This window comes from Protopterus annectens, chromosome 8.part0 (genome assembly GCF_019279795.1).
Source record: "Protopterus annectens isolate FY-2018-M chromosome 8.part0, PAN1.0, whole genome shotgun sequence".
NCBI classification, from domain to species: domain Eukaryota; kingdom Metazoa; phylum Chordata; order Ceratodontiformes; family Protopteridae; genus Protopterus; species Protopterus annectens.
Genome location: NC_056741.1, coordinates 422279285 through 422305229, shown reverse-complemented (window position 1 = coordinate 422305229; position 25945 = coordinate 422279285). Strand labels below are relative to the sequence as shown.

At 43.7% G+C, this 25945-nt stretch overlaps 1 protein-coding gene across 1 annotated transcript in view; it reads right to left on the bottom strand.

The window, feature by feature from the left end:
* MRPL9 (mitochondrial ribosomal protein L9) overlaps positions 1 to 25945 on the bottom strand; it is a 341838-nt gene that overhangs the window by 32023 nt on the left and 283870 nt on the right. Inside the window, exon 5 of the mRNA XM_044079205.1 lies at positions 15178 to 15264. Coding sequence (XP_043935140.1) covers positions 15178 to 15264 — 87 coding nt within the window. The remainder of the gene's footprint in view (positions 1 to 15177; positions 15265 to 25945) is intronic.

Sequence of the window (25945 nt, the reverse complement as noted above, 5' to 3'; positions counted from 1 at the left end):
TGGTTTAGGGCCACACTGGATACCACCTTAAAGGAAGGGTTAGTTTGTAGAGAGACTCTGTCTTGATGAAAAATGAGGAAAGGCTCCACTGCCATTAGTGCCTGTAGCTCTGAGACTCTTCTAGCTGAAGTTATTGCTAGCAGCAGGGCAGTTTCCATGAAAGAAACTTTAAATCAGCTGAAAAAGCTGGTTCAAAGGGCGGCAGTGCAAGCTTTTCCAGAACAAAGTTGAGATCCCAAGTAGGTGTTGGTGCTCTCCTGGGCGGTCTTATGTCCTTAGCCCCTCTGAGGTACTGTCTTAGGAGTGGATGTGAACATAAAGGAGGATCCATGTTGTAATGAGCTGAAATTGCTGAGGTGTAGATCTTAATAGATGAAAAGGAAACTCCTTTGTGCAACATCTCAGTTAAATATTGTAGGATCTGAGGAATGTTTGGAGCAAGGGGATTTTGGCCTTTAGCCTGGTTCCAGGCGCAAAATCTTTTCCATTTGTCTGAATAGGCTTTCCTGGTGCTGGGTCTCCTGGCCTCCAGAATGACATCCATAACAGCTTTGGATAGAGGTGCTGGCTGGTTGTTTAGGTAATTTGCCATGCAGCCAGGTTTAAAGTCTTGAGCTGGCTGTGTAGAATCTGATTGTCTTGCTGGGTGAGCAGGTGAGGAATCTGTGGTAAAATCCATGGTGGGCCGTGGGCCATGTTCCTTAGAAATGGATACCAGTGCTGGCGTGGCCAGTCTGGTGCAATGAGTATCATTTGTGGCCTCTCTAATCTGACTTTCAGCAGCACCTTTGCTAGAAGAGGCAGTGGAGGAAAGGCATACACTGTTGATGTTTTCCAACTGAAAGAGAGGGCGTCCACTTTCCAAGCTTGTGGGTGGAATGTCCTTGTGCAAAATTTTTGAAGTTGGTAGTTTTGGGGGTTGGCAAACATCTATGTCTGGGCATCCCCATTTTTGAGTTATCATTGCAAATACTTGTGGATCCAGTTTCCACTCGTGGGGATCCATGATGTTTCTGCTTAGGTAGTCTGCCAATGTGTTTTTCTTTCCTGGCAGGAATTGTACTTGTAGTTGAACTTGGTAAGTCAGTTTTGTGTTCCACAAGGTCATTGCTTGCCTGCATAGAGGGTAGGAATGTGTGCCCCCTTGCTTGTTTATGTACCACATTACTGTGGTATTGTCCGTCTTTATTATTAGTTGTCCTAGGTGTAAGAGGTCCTTGAAAGCTGTTAGGGCATTCTGTACAGCTAGCATTTCTTTTTGACTGATATGCAGATACCTTTGATCTGTAGTCCATTTGCCCTGAATGCACTGTCCTGTCATGTGTGCTCCCCAGGCATAGTCCGATGCATCTATTGTTATAGTTTGCCTGACTGTGAGTAAGGTGAAAGGCTGACCCTTGTTGAGGTGACATGCCTGTGCCCACCACAGAAACTCCTGTTGAAGGCAGGGAATGAGTGTTATCATTGTTTCCAAGCTGTGGCTGTGTTGAGTCCATACGCTTTTCAGGTACCATTGTAATTTCCTCATATGCAGTTTTGCAAATGATATTAGTAGTATGCAAGAATGCCATGAATCCCAAGGCCTGCAGAATTTTTCGTGCAGGGAGTTGGGTCTTTGCTGCCATTATTTTGAAGTATTGAGTCAGCTGTTGTTGCTTGTATGGCATGAGATAATCCATCTGGGCCGTTATATTCAAGGTGGCACCCAGGAATATTGTGTTCTGTAAGGGCACTAGTTTTGATTTCTTTTCGTTTACTGTGTACCCTAGGCAACTTAAAAGGTGTTTGACAAACGCCAGATGCTGTAAAAGAATGTCCTTGCTTTCTGCTTGAATAAGGCAGTCGTCCAGGTATGGGTATATTTGAATTCCTCTTTGTCTGCAGTATGCAATTACTGGTGCCAGGCATTTTGTGAAGACCCTGGGTGTAAGTAGATAGGACAAAGGGCAGTGCAGAGAATTGATAATGAGTTGAACCTGCAATGAAGCGGAGGTATCTTCTGCAATTTTGTCTGATAGGGACATGCAGGTATGCCTCCTTGAGATCCAACGTTACTAGCCAAGCCTTCTTGCCCAGCATGGGAAGAAGCTGCTGTAGTGTTAGCAACTTGAATTTTGGTACTTGCAGATAGGTGTTCAGAATTGAAAGATCCAGAATGGGTCTCCATGCTTTGTCCTTCCTGGGGACTAGAAAAAGTCTTGAGTAAAATCCTTGTCCTTGCTCCTGTGTAGGTACCTGTTGAATGGCTCTCATGTCCATGAGAGCTGTAATTTGTTTTTGTGCCTCTGCCCATTGATCTGGTGGCAGGTTTGGCATTCCTTTTATCCTTGGCAAGGTGTAAAAGTGGAATCTGTATCCTTGTGAGACAATGCTTAGGACCCATTTGTCTTTTGTGATGATGTGCCAGTTGTCTGCAAAAAGTGCTAATTTTCCTCTCAAAGGAGCTGCCAAGAGAGATTTGCTTGGTAGTTTGAGGGTTAAGTCATTGTGTTTGCCTTCTGCTAGCTTGGGGCCTGTCTTCTCCTCCTTTCTGGGTAGCGGCACCCCATTGGCGTGGTTTGTAAGGGCCTTGTGACTGACCTCTGCCCCTTGGGCGTCTGTATTTGCCCCTCTGTGATCTGTCAGAAGCTGGAAAGGACCAGTTTTTTGTTGGCCAATTTCTGCTGAAACGAGGGGGTTGTACCTGTAAAAAATCCTCGACCATCTGCATAGACTTTGCCTTATCCTCCATTTTCTTTAGAACCTCTTCTGCTTTGACACCAAATAAGACATCCTGCTGTAAAGGTGCATCCAATAATTTTGCTTTAACATGATCAGGTAGGGTTTGTTCTTTTAACCAAGCATGCCTACGTATGACAGACCCAGTAACTGCTGCTCTACAGGAAGCTTCCAATGAATCAAATCCACATTGTAAAGTATGTTCGCCCACCTGTTCAGCTGCATGCAACAGATCCTGCATTTCCTTGAATTCAGACTGTTCAGAATGTGTGTTCCTTTTTTGTTTTAATTGAGACATTAGGAATTGCTGATATTTCAGCATGTGAAACTGACAATTTAATGTTCTCATAGCCAGAGTAGCTGAGTTGTATACCTTCCTTCCCCATCTATCTAGGGCTCTGGAATCTCTTTCAGAGGGTACAGGATTTTTAGCCATAGAAGCTTTAGCCCCTTTAGGACCCTGGGAAATTGTTTCTGGGTCAGCAACAAGGCTTTTGTAAAGGAATTTATGTGAGTCAGGTACTCTGTAGTATCTGTCTGGTTTGGCTGGAGCAGGAGGTAGAGAGTCTGGATATAGACTAGACTCTAAGTAAACATCATCCACAATGTCTAAAACTGCAGGGATAGCAATTGGTCTGTGCTGGGGTAGTAAAAGGAACTCTCAGAGACTTTTCTTAGAATCAGAGTAGTCCTGGCCTTCCCAGTGGAAATGTTCCCTCGTGGTATGTAAAGTTTCCCCAAAGGAGTAGTCTTCAGGGGGAGATGCTGAGGGAATAGAGTCTTCAGCATCAGAGTCTTCATAAGGGGGAAAAGAGTAATCCTGTTCCTCAGAAGAATCTGAGGAAATTGAAACCTGGTCAGAGGAATCATAAACCTCCTCTTGTCTTGGCCTTTTATCTGGAGGGGGATGGGAACCCCTGATTAGGGTAATCAAATCTTCAGCCATCTTAAGCATCTGTTTCTTAGGCATGGGGCCTTGAACTGGAGACTGATATACAGTCTTTTTTGGTTTTAATAGAGTTTTAAGCTTAGCATAAGATTTAATGGTGAGAGTAGTCAGTCTGAAGACACCTTCTGTAACCGAAGGTGTTTCTACTGCACCGGGATCTCCTTCTGCTCCGGTGTCGGAAGGGCCTAATGAAGATGGCTGTGACGGCCTAGTACACTCTGCCTGAGAATCCAAAGCTGTCTGGGGTTCCAATTCTGCGGTCGTCAGGGGCTGCATAGGTACCTCACTGAAAACCGGAGAACCAGCGACAGGCCCAGCAGAGGCCTCGGAGTCTGGCTTGGTTCTAGGCTGCCTGTCCTTATCCTTGCGTTGCATGCCGGTCGTCGGCTGCTCCAACGGTATGATATAATTAAATTTCCTACCAAAGTAATGTCGTGCGAAGTCAAAACGGCATTTGATAGTTCGTTTATTAAACCTAGTGCAAAACCGACAACCTGTGATGTCGTGGTCTGGGCCTAGGGCAAGGAATACAATAAGAATGGAAGTCCTTATGAGGTATTTGCTTCCCACAAGAAATGCAATTGTTAACTTTTTCTGACATCGGACTGAGGCAAGAAAAGGTTCCCCAACGGGGTACTTAGCTTTACTGAAGACTTCGGACTGAAATTCGATTCGAAAATCTCAGGTGTCGGCCGACCGGCACTTGCAAACTGCTTCTGCTTCGGGCACCGCATGGCAAGAAAGACTGAAGAAAATGGCGTCGGATGCCTCTTATATACCCCTGGCGCACTGATGTCAGGGAAGAAGCGACAGCAACCGACGCCGGACCAAGACTTTGGAACTCTGTCCGACTGCGGGACCACCTGACGGCAGGATAACCCAAGTGTGATGACTACAGCAGGGTAACACAATGAACATCTATTCTATGTCCTTCTATTTCTATGTTGCAGTATTCTAGTTGTTGGAGAGAACCACAGCTCAGATGGATAGGGTGGTGGATGCTGATGATGATTTTACAAAGCCCTGTAGGGAAAGCCCTGGCGAATCCTGTACGAGCTCTGGAGACTTGGTCCAATTTGTAATGTTTGGCAAAGGTGTGGATAATGGACCATGTGGCTGCTTTTATGCCATTTATGAAAGCCTTGGAGGTGGCCACTGCTCTTGTGTTGTGTGGCTTTACTCCCACTGGGGGGCTTTTCCCATGGAGAGAGTAGCATAGACAAATGGCTTTCCTGAACCAATATGCAATGGTTTGTCTGGAGACTGCCTTGCCCAGAGCCCTGAGGTGGAAGGAAACAAAAGTTGCTGCAATTTCCTAATGGATTTGGTTTTGTCCAGGTAAAATCTCAATTGTCTGTGCACATCCAGGGAGTGCAGTATCCTCTCTCCTTTATTCGTGGGAGAGGGAAAGAAGGTGGGTAAGTGGATGGATTGGTTAAGAGACAAATCATTGACCACCTTGGCCATGAAGGAGGGATTAGTTCTCAAGGTGACCCTGTCCTTGTGGAAGGTAGTGTAGGTGGGACCGGCCATCAAGGCTTGTAACTCTGAAACCCTTCTGGCTGAAGTGATAGCAACTAGGAGGACTGTTTTCCATGTACAAATTTATAGGAAAGAAGTCCCAGCCGGGAAAGGGTGTTTGGTCATTTTTTGAGGATGTAGTTAAAGTCCCAGGGGGGACAGATAGGTTTCTTTGGGGGGTCTGATGTGTAGTACCCCTTTAAGGAATAGTTTCATGTCAAGTCTGGCTAGCATGGGTGGATCAAGAGGCAAGCAGTCTGAAATAGCAGATAGGTGTACTTTCACTGAGGAATAGGAAAGTCCACTCAATCAACTGACACACATAAGCAAGAACCAGGGGTGTAATTAGCAATGAAAGGGTCCTTGCCCTTGTCCAGACACCACTTAGTAAATCTTTCCCATTTAGCTAGGCAAGATTTTCTTGTTGTAGGTTTCCTGGCCTCCCTCAGGACTGAAAGCATGTCCTCTGAGTAGTGGTGTCTGAAAGGGATCAAAAGTTTATCACACACAGAGTCAGGAATAACATCTGCAAGTGTGGGTGGAGGAGAGTTCCTTTTTCTTGTGTCAGTAGGTCCACCTTGTAGGGTAACTTGTAGTGATTGCGAAGTAGGGGTAACCAGTGCTGTCTTGGCCTGTAGGGAGTCACTAACAAGAGTTTTGGTTTGTTGTTGCTGATTTTTAGGAGGAATTTCTGAATCATTGGGGAGGGGGGGCATAAAGAAACTTCCCCTCCCAAGAGATGTTGAAAGCTTCTACTCTCCATGCTAAGGGGGAGTAGGTCTTTGAGCAGAAGGTCTGCAGCTGCCTGTTCTGGGGGAAGGCGAATAGGTTTGTGGAGTGCCCCACCGGTGGACTACATCTAGGAAGACAGTCCTGTCCAGCATCCATTCGTGTTGTGAAGAGGATGTCCTGCTTAGGAGATCTGCTCGCTTATTGTCCTGCGAGGGGATGTAGCTTGCCTGCAGGGACAAGATGAGGTGAGAAGCTATGTCTCATATCATCAGGGTTAGTCTGTACAGCTGATAAGCCTTTGTTCCTCCCTGCTTGTTGAGGTACCACATTACAGTGGTGCTGTCAGTCACTATCAGAAGTACCCCTGGCAAAAGTAGAGGGGAAAAGGTCTTCAGAGCTAGGAAGACTGCTGTCAATTCTCTGATATTGAAGTGTTTGGCCTGTAGAGAAGGGTGCCAGTTTGCCTGAACCCTGTAAGATGCCAGTGTCACACCCCACCCTGAATCTGAGGCATCTGTATGCATTACTTGGGTTTGGGTGGGAGGTAGCAGTGGAAGTCCCAGGTTTAGCTGGACCTGCTGGATTCACCAGCTGATTTCTGTCTTTAGACAGGGAAGAAGGGGAATAACCTGTTCTAGGTGATTCAGGTGCTGGGACCAAATGTTTTTGAGGTACCACTGTAGAGTTTGCGCATGTGCATTCTGGTCAGTGGTAGCATAGGGATGGTTGCTGCCATTAAACCCAGGAGATAAAGGAATTGCCTTGCAGTTATCTTCTGAGAGTACAGGATCTCCTTGAAGTGGGAAGTCAGGGATAGTACCTTGTCCTGAGGGAGAAAGGCCTTCATTTTGTCCATTCTGATTCTGCACCCTAGAAACATTTTGTTCTGGTCTGGGTTCAATGAGGACTTTGGGAGGTTGATGGTGAACCCTAGATTTTGTAGAAAGGACATGGTGAAGTGCAGATGCTTTGAGAGGGTATCTTTTGACTCTGCCAGTATTAGAATGTCGTCCAGATAGGGGTAAATCTGGATTCCATGAGTTCTGCAGAAGGCAATGGCTGGGGCTGGGCACTTTGTAAACACTCTAGGGGCAGTGGACAAAGCAAAGGGCAAAGCAGTAAATTGGAAATGAGAAGAGGGCCCAGAGAAATGCAGGAATCTTCTGTGGGAAATCCTGATGGGTATGTGTAGGTAGGCCTCTTTAAGGTCCATAAAGGCCTTGGCTGGAATAAGAGGTAGCAGGGTGGGAAGTGACAGCATTTTGAAGATGGGTACCTGAAGGTAATGATTTAGAAAGGAGAAGTCCAATATGGGTCTCCAGGGGCCATCTTTTCTGGGAACCAGGGACAGACGGGAGTAGAATCCCTTTCCTTTCTGTCCTGAGGGGACATGTTCTATGATGCTTAGTTTTAGGAGGTCTGACAAAACCTGTGGGAGGAGTTGCAGTTGGTTTTTGGGGGGGATATGGGATGCCTTTCCTGGGTGATTTTTCTTTCCAGGATAGGAAGTATCCTTTTTGGATAATGGATAGTACCCATTGGTCCATGGTGATGGTTTGCCAGAAGGGGAGGCAGTGGGGAAGGCGTGCAGGAGTGGCAGAAGGGCAAGACAGTCACACATTATTAGGACCTCCTCTGACCTGAAAGGACTGTCTGGGCTGAGGAGGTGGTGCATTACGACTGGAAGTGGTACGTCTTCTTGTCCCTCTTCTAGACCTGAAAGAGGAAGCACCAGTCTGTGGAGGGTTACGCCTTACAAAGGTGGTCTTAGCAGGGTAGTTTCTGTAATATTTGGAAAGGAAAAGTAGCCAAATAAGGACACGATACTCTGTTGTAGTCCACCAGCCTTTACTCACACATTTATTTTTATTTTATTTATTTATTTATCATTTGTTGAACGGGAAAGTCCGACTAGGTTCCACAGATCCTGTTTTCAGCGGAGGCCCGGGGAGAAATGCTCCAGAAGCATGTCTTTAGAATGTGGGAGGAAACCGGAGTACCCGGAGGAAACCCACGCGAACGCAGGGAGAACATGCAAACTCCACACAGAAGGTACCCCAGCCGAGAATCGAACCAGAGAACCTCTTGCTGTGAGGTGACAGCATTAACCACTGCACCACTGCGCCGCCCTGACATGTACTGATTGTCTGCTGTGAGCATCAGACAAAGGCAACCCCAGACTACAATGTTAGCATCAGTGACAAAGGCAAGTGAAGAACCTTGACAGATTGTAAAAGAGATCTCCAAAAAGTATCATAAATGCAACAGTTCTAACCGTCAGCAACAGAAGCTTTGGTTGGCATTACTTGGAAACCAATCAATCTTCTCTAACATGAATGAAGTTCCCATAGCTCCAAGTTCTGCTTTTATGGTGCAGATTAACCCCTCTTGGTACCCTGAATAGGTAAATCGGGTGTCAGTTTAAGCAGATTTAGTAATTCAGGAATGATAATGAAGTACTGGACTGTTAAACCTGGTGTTAGGACCCACACAATGCCATGCATAGCCTTGAGCAGTACAACAGTGAGTATTCAAAACTGTTGTACTGCTCAAGGCTATGCATGGCATTGTGTAAGTCCTAACACCATGTTTAACAGTCCAGTACTTCATTATCATTCCTGAATTACTAAATCTGCTTAAACTGACACCCGATTTACCTATTCAGGGTACCAAGAGGGGTTAATCTGCACCATAAAAGCAGAACTTGGAGCTGCCTTTGTCCGATGTTCACAGCAGACAGTCAGTACATGTGTGAGTAAAGGCTGGTGGACTAAAACAGAGTCTCGTGCCCTTATTTGGCTACTTCTCCTGTGCGAGGATTTATTGCTTTTGGTTTTTAATTTGCACACTTCTTTCATTTTTGTATTCTGTAACACTTAGAAATGGGAGACACCAGTAGATGTTTAATGTCCTGCAATTCCTTACTTTTTTCTTGCAGATTCTTGACGAGATCTGCAGATTGTTTCCCAAAAAAGGAAATTGTGATCCAGGGGGGCCATCCAAGATCTTCTTCTGGGAGATTCTGAAGTCTCAGCCAGAAGTATCTCTTGAGGACAGAAGCAGATGTTGCAGAGCAGGAAGATGCTTCTGCAGCATCATAGCTGCATCAAATCGAATGCCTGGCTACTCGCTGAGCCAGGGACAGTTTTGAGGGGATGTCAGCCTTAATGTGGCTGTCAGGGATAGAAGCCAGCATGGAGGAGGCCTGAGACACCAAGTCCAGAGCATACTTAGTCATGTGATTTTGATAATTAATGGCTCTGAAAGCCAACGTGGAAGAGGTATATACCTTCTTGCCAATCCTATCCATAGATTTGCTATCCTTATCAGTGGGTAGGAGAGAGGCAGAATGAAGCAGTCTGGATTGCTTATCAGGGGAGGTGGCAATCACTGCTGGGTCTGCCAAGGGTGGTTTAACTAAGAAATTTTGCTCCTCTGGCACCTTGTAGAAGCGGTCAGGGCACTTGGGGGTTGGTGGCTGTAAATCAGGGGCCTTAGATGCTGAATTAAAGGCATCCAAGTAAGCAGGCAGAACCGGAGGAACAGCAGAAGGGAAGGGGGAGTCTACCTTCAGGCGCTCAAATTACCTCTTTTGGGTGACAGTCATTTGAGAAGTATCCCATCTGAAATAATCTTTCATCTTGGTGATGGTCTCACCAAAGGTAATATCCTCTGGGGGAGAATGCCCTTCAACAGATTCCTCATCAGGAGAATAATACTCCTGTGGAGATGCAATCTGGGAGGTATATGAAATAGAATCCTCTAAGGAAGAAAAAGAGGACTCATGCTCTTCCTCCCTAACCTGAGAGGTTGTGGGTGGGATGGAAGAGGCTGAGGCAGGCCTAGGGCTGAGTAAAGGCAAAGTAGTGGCTGTTGAGGCTAAAGGCCTAAGGGCCATAAAAGCTTGCATGAGGGAAGACGTGAAGGACTGCCAAGCTGGTAAGCCTTCTGCAAAGGAGGAGGCATGCTTGGTTTTCTGTTTCCTTTTGGCCGGGGTGGAAGTAGGAACCAGCCTGGAGTCAGGTTTTGAGGCAACCATTTCAGAAGTCTGGATCCAGGTCGGAGGTAACACAGAATCTGGTTCCCCCTTGACATCGGCAGAAGTCGGTGTCTGGGTAGGCTCCATGGATGTGCCAGTCACTGACTGAGCAACGGCTTCCCCAAAGGTCATCGGTGAAGTCGACGGATCCGCCGGACATCCCTCAACTCCTAAATCGGCAGTTGGCGGGGCATCCGGTAACGAAGCGCCAGGCAAGGAAGGCCTAGGAATCTTGGCCTTCTTACGCAGAGGTTCGGTTGTGGCCTCCGATGCAGGATCCATTCTTAGGGCTAACCGCTTAAGGCACTGATTTTTTAGGTATAGGTTTAATGCGGCCAGATGGCTGTGAGGGGTCTACGGCACAAAAAATTGACAAATGGAGCAGGCGGAATGGTCGTGCTCCCGGCCTAAGCAAAAAACACACCTATCACGGGCGTCTTTATGGGGTATCTGGCCCCCGCATTCGCATTTTCCCTTTTTACCTGACATCAGCTAAAAATTGCTACAACAACCAAGCATAAGCAATTACTATCGGCTATATAATGAAACCAGAAACCCAACGGGTTACTTAGCTTTTAGATGCGACGTCCGAGAAGAAGCAATCACATGATGTGTCGGTTGTCTGCGGCTGAAAAGTTCTGGGAAATGTGTGTGCGCAGACGTCACATTTAAGGCCCCTGGTTTATGGCCTTACGTCTGACACCCATGCATGCTGCAACAGCCAAGATGAAGCTTTTGTATAGGAGCCGACGTACGAGTCACCTGAGGGCAGGAAATCCCACAACTAGAATACTGCAACACAGGAACAGAAGGACATGTGGTCTTGTTACAAAAGAACCTGGGTAACTGAAAAGAGTAGAAACTCCATGCATCAATTTAACTCTGTTGCCCCACTTCTTACGGATCTGTGCAACTGCAGGCCTAAATATTAGCTCCGGGAAATGTGGTGAATTAATTTCAGATTTCAAATCTTCATAAAAATTCTGAATATGAAACCAAACAAATTTTCTAAACATCACAGAAGAAGCAGATGCTCTACACACAGTGTCAGCAAATTCATACACACTTCTCAGAGAATGTTTAGAAACTCGAGTCAAGTTAGAAACAATTAGATTCAAATATGACCTGCCTTCTTGAGACAATAGAGCAGAAAATTCTTTCAAATTATAAGCATACACTTCCACATACAGCTCTGATAAATCAAGATTCTAAATATTACCATAGCAAACAGTGTCTTACCTTGTTTATCTAACCTCTTGTACTGGGTTAGAGGCAGCCAAAAATTTCTTGTTAGCTGTTGCTGCTGGAATTATCACAACAGGGTTAGCTGACAGCTGAGAATAAAGACATTTATAATCTGAAGAGATCTTATCCTGCTTGTCAGCTTTCTTTGAAACTGCAACCAGTAAGTCAGAAGCCTTGCAGACAGCTTTAAAATTGTCTTCTAGAGCTGGCAAAATGGGGGGATTATGTGCAGAATTAGGAACCTCAACCTCTAACAGATCACAGAATCTACCAGTTTTTGGGGGAGCCTCGGTTTTCTTCCAAGCAAAAGCATCCCAGAGTCTAGCAATGGTTTCAGCAAAGGAAAAAAACTTGTCCAGGATTAACATCAAGTTCACTATTCACTATCTGAAGTGCAACAGTTCTGGGTGCTGGATTCCTGAGGAGAATCACCTCTTGTCTCTGTCAGAATCCTTATCTGAAGACACATACTGTTCTCTGGCAATACCTGCCCTAGGACTGTGAAAAGGCAAACAGCCCTCAGAAATGAAACTGCAAAATGGTCTTAGCTAAAGACATAACATCTGACCTACATACAGAAGCAATCTGACCATCTTCCTCATAACTACATTTTTGCTTCTTTTTCTAGAAATATTTCTGCGGAAATCATTGTCAAGGGATGGCCTATCCTTGGCAAAAGGTCTCTTTCCCTGGACAACTCCTGTACCTAAAGTGTTTGGTTCTTCCATACTTAGTGGAACACCCTTTAGGACCTGTTTAAACAGTGGTCCTTTGTAGCCACTGCTGCTATGCCAGAGGGAGTCATGACAAAAGGTAAGTGGTCTATAGATCTGTCTTTGGCTATACCACAGTCACTAACTGTACACTGAGGTAATAATTTTACTTGGGTTTTCTTTCTGGGTACAGCAGAGTGGAAGAAGCAGCACCAGGAATATTAACCACGCTACAGCGATAGAAGAAACTTGATTGCTGGCACAATGTACTCAGTAACACTGTGAGAAAGTAAGTATTCACCAGTAAGCACGACAGCATATTTGCTTTCCCCAAAGACAAAAAAAAAAGTCCCCACACTAGTAAACACAAGTGGTACACTGACAATTGTCTCACCAGATCTTTACCTTTTGTCAAAAATACCACAAACATTTACTACTTCAAGAATGAGAAAATATTCTAATTCCTTTAAAAACAACAGGCACAAAACACATACATTCCAACTGTAAAAGCACAGCCCAAACACGATATTTTCATAAAAATCAAAGTTTTCTACACAAAAGTGTAAAATAAGCCAAATAAACAATGCAGAAGCACATATGAAATGCCCCTGACAAAAGCTGGTATTCTTAAGGTGGAATACCACAAATATCCTTTTTTTAATGCTAAGGTAGATCACAAAAACTACCACAATAAAAAAATATTTATGATAGGAAGGAGTTTTATCTATTAAGCAAAAAGCTTTAGACCAACTACTGTTCCACTGTAGCCAGAGAGATGCTTCATCTTAAGGAGGCAAGAAAATTCTGAAGATTTACCTCACTCTGCTTGCTGATAGGCTGCACCCTTGTGGAAAGTACATCAGATAGCCGAGTGAGTGACAGGGAGAGGAGTTAGAGCTTTAGTAAGCTGGCCGAGTATTGTCACTGATAGGTCACTATTAGGTTCATAGGTTCATAGGTTCATACTAGGCTATCTGCCCGAGGGCATTTACAAGCCTAGCCCATCGTTTTGTGGCTTAGGCCACCCCTTTAGTATGGGGAACTATACCCATTATTTTTCTGTGCCTCTGTCGAGCAGTGACACTGAGGTAATCCCTGGGGTATATCTGCGATCTCCCATCCATTGGTCAAGATTTCTCTTGAACAAGGCCAGCGAGGTGCTCTGCCTCACATGTACCGGGATTTTGTTCCACAGCATAGGGAGTCTTTGGGTGATGAATCTATCCCTCCAGCACGTCCTATTAATAGCCGTGTCAAGGTTTAAGTCTCCGCCCTTGTGGCTCTGATGGATCTAGATTTTTGAGGTGAAGCATATTCATCAAATCTGGGTTTGACATGGCCTTGTATGTTAGGCAAAGGTCACCTCTGAGCAAGCGGTGGCGACTGAATAGAGCTGGAGTTCTTTCAGTCGGGCAGCATAGGACAGATTTTGAGACCCTTTATCCTTTTGGTGAGGAACTTTTGTGGCCTCTCCAGCTGCTGCAAGTGTCGGGTCAGATACATTCGAATGGGGCATTGTACTCAATCATTGGTCTGATGAGTGATGAGTAAAGGGAGACTATGACCTCCCTTGATCTAGATGAGAATCCCTTCATGATAAGGTGGGCAATGTAGAAGGTCTTCCTAACTACTTTAGCTACATGGGTGTCGAATGACAGACTACTATCAACCTGGGTCCCCAGGTCCCTGATAACTTCTTCTGTGCTCAGTGGATTGCCACCTATTTGGTAGCTAGGGGTAACCTTGTTTTTCCCGAAGGGTATGACTATGCATTTTTGGCATTTAACTTTAGGCCGTGGCTCTGGCACCAGTTATCCGTTTCTGTGAGACCCTTCTGAAGGATATCTGTGTCAGATGTGTTTTCTACTATGGCCCAGTTTGCAGTCATCTGCAAACTTTGTCAGCCATAACCCTCCTGTGTTTGCTTGTACTTGGAAAAGTAGATGCCAAACAAGAGTGGGCCCAGGACTGAGCCCTGTGGGACACCACTTGTGACAGGCTTTGAGTCTGACATGGCGCCAGCAGCTCTGACCCTGTGGGTTCTGTCACTCAGCCAGTTTGCAACCCATCTTGTGATGTATGGGTTGACATTTAAGCTGATGAGTTTTTCAATGATACCCGAATGGGGTATTGTATCGAAGGCCTTAGCCAGATCGAGGTAGGCTGTATGGACTGCCTTTCCCTCATCAATGGCTTTGGTGACTGTTGGAAAAAGTCAACGAAGTTTAAAAGGCATGATCTGCCTTTGACAAAGCCAAACTGGGTTGGATCCAAAGTCTGCAAATTCCCTATGTCTTTATTTATGAGGTCCATTATGATCCTCTCCATGGCTTTGCAGATAAGGCTTGTCAAGCTAATGGGCGGTAATTTCCAGGGTCGGTGGAGGCACCGCCTTTGTGAAGTGGTACCACAGTTGCAGTGCGCCACTCCTGGAGTGCGTATCCAGAGGTAAGACTTTGATTAAACAGCTGTCCTAGCTGTGGGTTTAATTCCTCATTGAGTTCATGGAGCACACAGCCGGGGACACCATCAGGTCCCATGGATGCTGTGTTTTTGCTTTGGAGAGAGCAGTTCTCACTTGCGCGCTGGAGATGTTTGGGGCCTGCAATCGTTTGGTATAGATATCTCTCCTTTTGGGGGGGAGAAGTTTGCACTGAACCTGTCAGCCAGTATGTTGGCAATGTCTGTAGGATCAGTAATCTTCACATCATTTTGAACTAGCTCTGAGCATATCTGGGAGTTTCCTCCCAGGTTTCTAACATAGCTAAAGAAGGCCTTATGATTGTCTTTTGAGTCTTTAGCTATTTTTCTCTCGAAATTTGCTTTGGATGATTTTATGAGAGCTCTTAGTTTTTTACTTATAGTGATCAAGGGTGTCTTACCTTTTAAGGATTTTGCTCTATCTTGTAGTAGCTTCCTCCTTTTGTTGTAGAGTTTGTTTATGGCTGGGGTCCACCAGACTGGATGCTTCTGTAGCAGTGAGAATGAAGAATATCACTGATAAACTATAAAAATGGATCTATCACTACTAACCCATCTGTAATTACATACGGCGCCTTTTACTTATTTCCTTTCAGTTTTATGTTTAAGGTGCATTCACATCCAAAACACACACACAAAACAACAACAGTGATCTGTTTGTACTTCTGCCAACTTAAATGAGTTTACATACTTTCTATAAAAGGATATATCCATTTATCCTAAACAAGCAGGTTTTCATCAAATGGCTTACTACTGTACATATAGAGAATTGTACTCACAGTTACTTCACACCAGTAATCTCCATATTCTGTGATTATGGGTCCCTCTGGCATCTTCAGAGCATGGGATGGTACTACAATACCACACTAAAATGAACAAACAAAAAAAAAAATAAAAATGATTTTCCTTACCAAACTACAAAGAAATATACTGTATGCCCAAATCATCTCTCTTTAATCCACTATATTAAAATTCTGATGCGTAAAGGTCACACTTTTCTCGAACCTGACTTTCTCAGTCCTCCTGCAGTCTAATCTAGCTGGTTATATGGACAGTTATGAGCTGCCAAACATCCAGTCTGCAGGGAGGAAATATCTCTTGTTTCAATGAACCAAGTAAAGGGAACATATATGTTGGCTTCTGAAGTCCTAAAGGAGTGAAATTTGAGGCAATGGCTGGATAAAAATTAAATTATGTTAAATAAAAACATGAATAAATTATGTACAGTACTTAACTCTCAAGAGAATGCTAACAAAGAGCAGATAAAAAAGCAAATCTGAACAAGTGAAAGTCAGCCTACTTCTCGGTGCTTTTAGTATTCCACTCAGGTCCTGCATTTCCTTTCGCAAGCAGTAAAACTCATGGGGATTTGAAAGTGCACTGACACATCCTGGGGCAGTTTTATGAAATAAACTTATAAAGAAAAATGTCTTGACTAATGTCCCACAATACTTAAGGGTACTTGCTGCTGTGGGAATATGTAATGTGTTCTTTCTCCTTCTGTTGACAGTGACTATTTTTACAACATAACATGATGGCTTCTGGTCTGCAGACTTAGTAAAAGGAGTGTGCAAACCAATCGATGAGCTGCAATTTCAGATATCCTGCAGCATTCTGTGTTACTAACACTGCATATTATTTAAGAGCAGCTGAAAGTGGAAAAAAGGAGAAAAATGTATCCAATACATTAGAAGTGAAAGAAAATTCAAATGAAGTTTCAGCTCTGTTTGTAGTCAAAATTATGCCATTACTTTTAACAACAGAGCGGTGGCAAAAACAGCCCCACTTGGCTACTTCTGTGACTGAGAAGAAGAAATAAACTACACAGTGCTGCAAAAAGTGAGATAATTTGAGCCACTGACCTCAACTATGACACTAGATCACAAGAGAAATTCTTTAGGAAAACAAAGCAAGCAGCCACCAAGTGAGGGTGGTGTGGCAGACAGTGATGAGGAGTGATCTAGAGGGGAAAATGTGATAGCCCCTCCTATGGATACAAATTTCACTGTGCTGGAAAATTTACACCACCACAATGCACCAAAGTGATGTGTGCCTCCACCCATCTTAAATGTTAGAGTTATCATCCCTGATAAGGATAAATAGTTACCAATTTGCTGTATGCAGCTTTGAATACATTTTTCTATATCTGTAATTGTATGAACATCTGGTCACAAAACTACATAAAACAGGCATGCAGGATGTGTCACCAACTTGCATAATGTATTTGCTCAGACTGCTTCTAGAAAGTGCACCACAAATGAAATGCAACTTCCTGTAGCTAGGCATTAGAATATTAAAAGATATATAGCCCACATCTCAACTCCTATTTTTCACTAGTGATGAAAGTACTAATTTTATAAAACATTCAATGAGGAAATGTAAATGGAACATGAAAGACTTTTACCAACGCACAGTAAACAGAAAGGAGTAATTATATTACAAAGAAGAAACGACACTGCTTCCTTGGATAGCCTAAGAAGCAAATGTCTCAGACCACAATCACTGTAACTAAACAAGACAAAAAAATGATGTCCATGTCAGGTCACATTAGGGAGATGACGACGGAGAACAATGTCAAAATAATATGTAAAAATGATTCAATTACACTATGGAATTTCCTTTAAGAACCGAGCCTCTGCAATGGGTTATTTCTATATTCCAAAATTGAGTGAGGATAATCCTCAATTTTTTTGCTACCGCTGTTTTTCACAAGATGTTTTCATAGTTTCAGCAGTACTCACTTGAGCATTAGAATGTGGATAATGAGCATTGCAAGTCTTAATCCCCACTCATGCACCAATCCTTTGAATTTCTGACTGTTGTTAGAAATGTTATCAGGTATACACACAGTCTCAAGAACACATACTTTTAATGCGCTAATCACATCTGTACTTGTTATGTATGCAAGATTTATTACTTCAGGGAACCTGGAAAAATAATCTAATCTGCATATATCAGACAGGCAGCTTGCTTAACTGAAACGCACTCATGTCCACCTGACATTATGGATGGCCTAGTACTAAATAAATGACTTGCTTTTCTTGACTATTTTTATGGAATGCATTGCAAGTGGCAAACCTATGCACAACTTATCGCCAAGTCAACAATTCATTCATGGCAAGTACATTGCATCTTTTTTTTCTACTTCACTTTTCCCAGATGGAATTCAAACATTATTATAAGCATTATTATTTTAACAGTTTTGAAAATTAAATCCTTGACACAATTCATTTGCTAAAAATCAAAACAAGGCTGAATTTCTTTCATTAATGATTATTTTGCTGAGGCCATTTGTAAATTCTTCCAGTGACTGCAACTGTATGTCCATGTCAGTGCACATCTGGAATTCTTTTGTCTATGGTCACTACAGATATTAAGTAAAAAACAATAAAAGTTTTGTACTTAACACAAGAGTATAATGCTAGGTCTGCTTGGAGTACTCATTCTTAGTTATTCTACAGGAATTATGTGCACCACGCATGCTCTGTTTGACAGATGTAACTTTCCTGATAGACAAGCATCTCCCCTTCCCATGATACCAGCACTTCTAATCTACACTTTCTGGTTTCTGATAAAAGCCAAGAAAGTGAGATAAATTATAAAACAGAGAGCCTTCCTATACACAGAAGTGGTTAAAGTCTGAATCCACCACTCATGTGTGGTCCATATACATTTCATGTCTGCTAAGGAGACTCAGATTTTGTTAACTCACAGGACAAGTACTTAACTAATTCTCCTGGATGGCAAGATAAGCGAACTCGCTACACGGCAAGTCAAGAAAACTAGATCCAAGTACATCATCTACTTCTCTTTGATCTGACGCTCACAAAGGAAATGTTAACCAAGATGCCTTTGAATTGATCCTGCCAGTAGTGTACTAGAAAGGCATACTTTGTACTAACTGCCAGACTATCAGCTGTGATCAAAGGATTATGGTTATGAGTTTTTAAGGGGCCACTTCTTGTAGTCCAAGTCTGCAGTGAACTCCATTTGCCTACTGTGTAACTTTCAGCAAGTCATTGAGAATGTATTGGATATTGATAAGTTACAAAGAAGCCCACATCAGGAATAATAAAGTGGCCTAATTTCTGCCTGATCACCTACAACAGAGAACCCAGGACTGCTACAAAAGCTGTGCAACAGAAATGGACCTTGTACATTTGCAATTCAACTTTGGCATTATGCTCCTCAACGGTTTTATCTGAGGAACTGCTGTATCACCCCAGAGGAAAAAAAAAAAAAAAAGGTCAGAGACAATAGTCATAAGTGTAGAGTTCTGCTAAGAGGCACTGATTAACTAATGGTTCTGAAGCTGGTGCTTAAAGGAATTCTAAAAATGTACTCAAAAGAAGAATCTAGCTTATTACCCAGATAAAAACTCTGTGCTCCTTTTGCCAGCAACTATACAGGGTCTGCAATATTATCAAGACAAAGTAGCTCAAGGCTTTATCCCTCACAACAGCCATGCCACTTACAATGGTCATGCGCAAGGGACAGACAATGGCCAGCCACCACTATCCAGAAGCATTCATGCTTTTCGTTTCAGTGGATGAAGCAAACAGCCACTGAAAAGGAGGAGGCTGTGAATGACATATATAAAATACTTAAGGAGAAATCAAGTAACCTTGTACAAAGCTGACAAAGGACTTCCCCTTCTCTCACCTCTCAATGTAGTTACAGCTATACCCAGAGAAGTGCCAAAAGGAAGCCAGAACAAAACAAAGCCCACAGCAGAAAAGCCACAGCTAAACTGAGATGGTCGAGACTCACATAAACCTCCTGAATGCCAGAATCCACAACTTCAACAATATCAAAGCAAAGAGCAAAGGAGGGTCACTGCCAGCAGATCCATGTCTGAACAGTCAGTAAAAACTACTCTCGGGTCCTAACGACTAGTGGAGAAAGTGGATCTCAAGACACCTACTAGTGTGTCACATAGAGGAGGAAAGCCACATATATCTGTCAGAAGGATAATACTCAAGGTCAGGTGAATACTTTCCATGGTGAATTGTCCATGAAGTCTGTTGACATCAGAGCATGGAATGCAAATAAAGGCCCCACTACAGGGGTCAGTGGAAACATACCACCGCTACACTATACCATAAAAAGTAAGAACTGACCCCATATGCCAAGAAAACCTCTATTATTAAACACAGCCCTACAAGACAAAGATGAGGGAGCCTTTAAATATCTATGATAACCTATACTCCTTAGGAATGCTAGAAAAAAAATGTGAAGCCTGGCTCCATCAAGACTAACAATTTAACCAAAGAGAAAACAAGACTGTCACCAACATGCATGAGGCTGACGGACAAGGGAATATGCACATGCCTTTAAAAATGCCTGGCATATGGGGGTGGGTTTCAGTGAAGACAAAGAAATCCATTCACTACATTCCCAGGCAAAGCATGGACTGCAACATACTCCTTAGTGAGCTATATGGTCTAACTTGATGTTAGAAACCATGTGCAATCAAACTGCTCATCTGCCCAAGTTGCTGCAATCACTGAAAGCAAAAGGGTAGCACTGAAGAGTAATTAAAAAAATGCCATAGCATGTCCTGGGGTTTAAAAAAAAGATTACTTTGCAAATTCTCAGTATTTCTAGGCACTGTTAGCACATCTGCTTCAACCTACACATCACCACACTTAGCATTGTGATGATGTGAGGTCGGGTGTAGATGCTTATAGTTCCTGGTGTTTGGACCCAACAAAGTCAGAAACAAAATAAACAAACAATGACATACCCATTTCCCTGTAGCACTTATTTGTTAGGGAAAATGGGTATGTCAGCAACATTTGGTTTTCTTGACTTACTTCCATCTCTTGAATGGACACCGGTTTCTTATGCCAATGAAAGCTGCGTAGGACGAAAGGGGGTCGAGGATGTACTGTGACAGTGCATTTTCTATATGTCCTATTTTTCACCTAAAATATTACCTTAGGTGAAAAACAGAAATGGAACTGCCACTAGAGACCAGCAAGCTTCTACTTTACAGTGAAGCAAAATGGAACAGCTGCATTTCATTTTGCTGACATGCAGAGGACCTTTAATTTAAGCACAGTATTAAATTTCTATACTGATTTAAAAAAATGGTCTAAACTGGTCTGTCAGAATGCAAGGCTGACCAATACAGAGAATGAAAGATGCAGCTTCCCCCCATACTAAGCACTACTGAAGGTCAGACAAAGTGCCATGCCAGCAAAACTTCTAACACTGGAGAGGGGGAACAGGGGAAATCCTTTTAGCCCCCAAAACATAGTCCAGCCAGAGTCCAAGGGTCCACCAACATGGCCAATGCATTATAAGGCAGAAAGAAATAAGAGAATGACTCCCAAGATTTTGTACAGGGTGCCCACCTCACCCTCCAACAAGACCCAGTTGCTTGACTGAAGCTCAGAATCAAATCCATCCATTCACTTCATGGATTTCAGTACAAAAGTAAGCTCCACTTGCATCTCACACTATCCACCAATCAAAACCAAGAACAGCCAGAGTCAATTATACACTATTTGACATCCATAAATGACCAGAGATGAGGTCCCTGGATAGTTGCCTACTACTCTTCCACATCATCTTCAACAGCTGCCCAAGGTCAGGGTGCTCCAAAAATGACACTCAGAGTGGGAAAAAATTGAATACATTTAGTAAGTGATGATCCAGAAAGGTCTCCAGTCATGAAAGACAAGAACAACCAATGAGGAGGGTCTTGAGTTGACCCTATGAGGAGAACAAATGAAACTCTTCTTGACCATCCCCAGTTCAGCAAGGTACATAACTTGCTAATGACCCCACATAGACATGTTGGCAAACATAAGTATAACTAGTGCTAGAGCTTGTGCTTCCAACTTCCATGACATTGGCCTAGAAAGTGCTGAATGCACCTCCACTGGTACTGATGCACTCTTTGTAGAAAGGGAACTAGCACGGGATCTGCCTTCTCCAACACTGTGAGCCAAGCCCCTGGCATTCAGGCATCTGAGGTACAGAACCTTGGGGCTTCAAAATATCATTCAAACCAAATGGCAAGAAAGCACTCTAAGAACTGACCAGACTGCCTTTCAGAAAACAAGAAGAATGGAGAGATCTAAATAAAGTACAGTTTTGTACCTACCATAAATGTAGATGTTAGAGTGTAAACACTGCTGCAGTCATTACACTTGGGTTATCCTGCTGTCAGGCGGTTCCCCAGTCGGCCTGAGTTCCAAAGTCTTGGTCCGGCGTCGGTTGCTGTCGCCTCCTCCCTGACGTCAGTGTGACAGGGGTATATAAGATGCAGCCAACGCCATTTTCTTCAGTTTTTTCTTGCCCCAGATGTCAGGTGCCCCCAAATAGGTAGGAAATTCAAATTGCTAGTAAAGTATACAAAAGAAAAGCAAACGACAATTTTCAGTTACCAGCAAATACTCCCCATAGGTAGTAAAGGGTAGAAGACCTAGGTACGTACCAGCAAGTAAGAGGGGAAGGAGGGAGGGTAACCTGGACTGCAGCAGTGTTTACACTCGAACATCTACATTTATGGTAGGTACAAAACTGTACTATGTTCATCGTGTTACACTGCTGCAGTCAAACTTGGGTGGAATCCCAAAGTTGAAGTAGGGTGGCTGGTTCTATAAGGCATTAGGGGTGGCTTTAAGAACCTGCAGCACAGCAGTGGCGAAGCCAGCTCTGGATTTGGAGTATAAAGGCAAATGGTAATGCTTGGTGAAGGTATGCACAGAACTCCATGTTGCTGCTTCCAAAATATCCTTGGTAGGTACTCTTCTGAGGTAGGCAGTTGAAGTGGCTGTTGCCCTGGTGGAGTGAGATCTAATGCTGCTAAGTACAGGTTTCCCATGGTGTGTATAGCAGAAACGTATACAATGTCCTATCCATTTTGAAATAGTCTGTTTTGAAATGGCTTTTCCCTGTGCTCCTGCAGCATATGCTACCAATAATTGCACAGATTTTCTGAAAACTTTGGTTTTGTCCAAGTAGAAGCGTAACTGTCTGTGAATGTCCAAAGAATGTAGTAGTCTCTCCCCTTTATTCTGTGGTTTTGGATAAAAAGTTGGCAAGTGAATAGTTTGGTTTAGAGCCACACTTGATACCACCTTTCGCATAAATGTAGGGTTAGTACTTGATACCACCTTTGGTATAAATGTAGGGTTAGTTCTTAAAGACACCCTGTCCTGGTGGAAAATGAGGAAAGGTTCCACTGCCATTAGTGCCTGTAATTCTGAAACTCTTCATGCTGATGTTTTGCCAGCAGCAGAGCAGTTTTCCAAGAGATATATTTTAATTCTGCTGTGTTAGCTGGCTCAAAAGGAGGTAAAGTTATTTTTTCCAAAACAAAGTTGAGGTCCCAAGTTGGAGTAGGTGCTCTACGGGGTGGTCTTATGTTTTTAGCCCCTCTGAGGTACTGTTTGAGCAAAGGGTTAGAGAAAATTGGTGGATCCGTGTTGTATTGAGCAGAAATGGCAGAGGCATGGATCTTGATGGATGAGAAGGAGAGGCCCTTGTCCAGCATCTCAGTTAAATATTGAAGTATCTGAGGAATGTTTGGGACAAGAGGGTCAAGGCTGTGCGCCTGGTTCCAGGCACAGAATCTCTTCCATTTATCCGAATAGGCTTTCCTGGTACTAAGCCTTCTGGCCTCCAGAATGACATCCATAACAGCTTTGGAGAGAGGCACTTGACTAAGGAATTTTCCATGCAGCTAGGTTTAAGGTCTGTAGCTGGCTGTGAAGTATCTGATTGTTGTGCTGTGTCAGCAACTGTGGGATTTGAGGCAAAATCCAGGGTGGTTCTTGTGCTAAGTTCTTTAAGATTGGGTACCAGTGCTGGCATGGTCAGTCTGGTGCAATCAGGATCATCTTTGGCTCTTCTTGCCTGGCTTTTATGAGTACCTCTGGAAGGAGAGGTAAAAGTGGGAAAGCATATACTTGTAGGTTTTTCCAGCTGAATGAGAGGGCATCCACTTTCCATGCTTATGGATGGTAACTCCTTGTGCAGAATTTCTGTAGCTGGCAGTTTATTGGGGATGCAAACAGATCTATGTCTGGGCTCCACCATTTTTGTGTTATCATTCTGAATATTTGTGGATTCAGTTCCCATCTGAGGGGATCCATGATGTTTCTGCTTAAGTCGTCTGCCAGTGTGTTTTTCTCTCCTGGCAGGAATTGTGCTTGCAAATGAACTTGGTAGCCTAGAGCTGTGTTCCACAAGGTCATGGCTTGTCTGCAGAGGGGGTAGGAGTGCGTTCCCCCTTGCTTATGTACCACATAACTGTGGTGTTGTCTGTCTTTAGTAGTAGTTGTCCTGGATGCAGCAGGTCCTTGCTATAAGGGCATTTTGTACAGCTAGCATCTCTTTTTGATTGATGTGAAGATGCCTTTGCTCTGCGGGCCACTCACCCTGAATGCAATTTCCTGCCATGTGTGCTCCCCAGGAGTAATCCGATGCATCTGTTGTCAGTGTTTGCCTGGCTGTGGGTTGAGTAAAAGACTGTCCCTTGTTGATGTGACAATCTTGAGCCTACCATCGAAACTCCTGTTGAAGGCAAGGAATTAGTGGTATAACTGTTTCCAAACTTTGACAGTGGTGAGACCATACACTCTTTAGGTACCATTGTAGTTTCCTCATATGCAGTCTGGCATATGGAATTAGTAGTATGCAAGATGCCATGTAGTCCAAGGTCTACAGAATTTTTCTTGCAGGGAGTTGGGTCTTTGTTCCCATCAATTGAAAGTATTGAGTCAGTTGTCCTTGCTTGTCTGGCGTGAGATAAGCCATCTGGGCTGTTGTGTTTAAGCTGGCACCCAGGAATATTATCTCTTGTGAGGGCACTAGTTTTGATTTCTTTTCGTTTACTGTGTACCCCAGGCAACTTAATAACTTTTGTACAAATGCCAGATGCTTTAGTAGAATGTCCTTGCTCTCTGCTTGAATCAGGCAGTCGTCCAGGTACGGATAAGTTTGAATTCCTTTTTGTCTGCAAAATGCAATTACTGGTGCCAGGCACTTTGTGAAGACCCTGGGCGCAGTAGATAAGCCAAAGGGCAGTGCAGAGAATTGATAGTGCATTGAACCAGCTATGAATCTGAGGTATCTTCTGCAGTTTAGTCTGATAGGGACATGCAGATATGCCTCCTTGAGGTCCAAAGTCACGAGCCAAGCTTTCTTTCCCAGCATGGGAAGAAGCTGCTGCAGTGTCAACATTTTGAATTTCGGAACATCCAGGTAAGTGTTTAGAGAAGAAAGGTCCAGAATGGGCCTCCAGGCTTTGTCCTTTCTGGGAACCAGAAACAGTCTTGAGTAAAATCCTTGTCCTTGCTCCTGTGGTGGTACCTTTTGAATAGCTCTCATGTCCACGAGTGCTGTAATTTGTTTTTGAGCCTCTGCCCATTGATTTGGTGGCAGATTTGGCATTCCTTTTAACCTTGGCAGAGTGTGAAAGTGGAACCTGTAACCTTGAGATACAATGTTGAGAACCCATTTGTCTTTGGTGATCCAATGCCAATTGTGATAGAAAAGTGCCAGTTTTCCTCCTAAGGGGGCTGCCAAGAGAGAGCTGCTTGGCAGCTGTAGTGGGAAGTCATTGAGGCTGCTTTTTATATGGTTGGGGCCTGTCTTCCCCTTCTTTCTGGCCTGGTGTACCCCATTGTCGAGGCCTGTAAGGACCTTGTGGTTGACCTGTACCTCTTGGATGTCTGTATCTGCCCCTTTGAGGTCTGTCTGTAAAGTACAGTTTTGTACCTACCATAAATGTAGATGTCCGATAGGTATGCATCTGCAGTCCTTACATATGGGTTGCCCTGCCTCAGGCAGCCCTTCGGTCGTCCGGATTCCAAAGTCTGGGTCCATCTTCCTCAGTTTTTCTTGCCCCAGATGCCAGGTGCCCTCTAAGGAAGGCTAACTTTGGAGAGATGCAATAAAATCCAAACATGCACAAAAATATAAAACAAATGCACCATAATAGATAACCCCAGCTAGCTATGAGAGGGATAAGTACCCAAGGAATACCACAGAGGGGAAGGAGGGAGGGTAAACCTGACTGCAGATGCATACCTATCAGACATCTACATTTATGGTAGGTACAAAACTGTACTATGTCCTTCAAGGATGCATCTGCAGTCCTTACATATGGGTAGAATACCATAGCCAATCTGGGGGTGGTAGGATCTATGTAAAGGATGGTGTAGCTAAAATGCCCTGCAGGACTACCGTAGCAAAGCCTGCTCTGGATCTGGAATATAAAGGTAAATTGTAATGCTTGGAAAATGTATGCACGGAGCTCCATGTAGCAGCTTCTAAAATGTCCTTGGTAGCCACCCCTCTTAAGAAGGCTGTTGAGGTGGCTGTGGCTCTGGTGGAATGAGGTCTAATGTTAGCTGGCACAGTTTTGCCATGAAAGGAGTAACAAAATCGAATGCAATTCCCTATCCATTTTGAAATTGTCTGTTTGGAAATTGCTTTTCCTTGTGCACCAGCAGCATATGCTACAAACAGCTGGTCAGTTTTCTGTATGTTTTAGTTCTGTCCAAGTGGTAGCGCAACTGTCTGTGA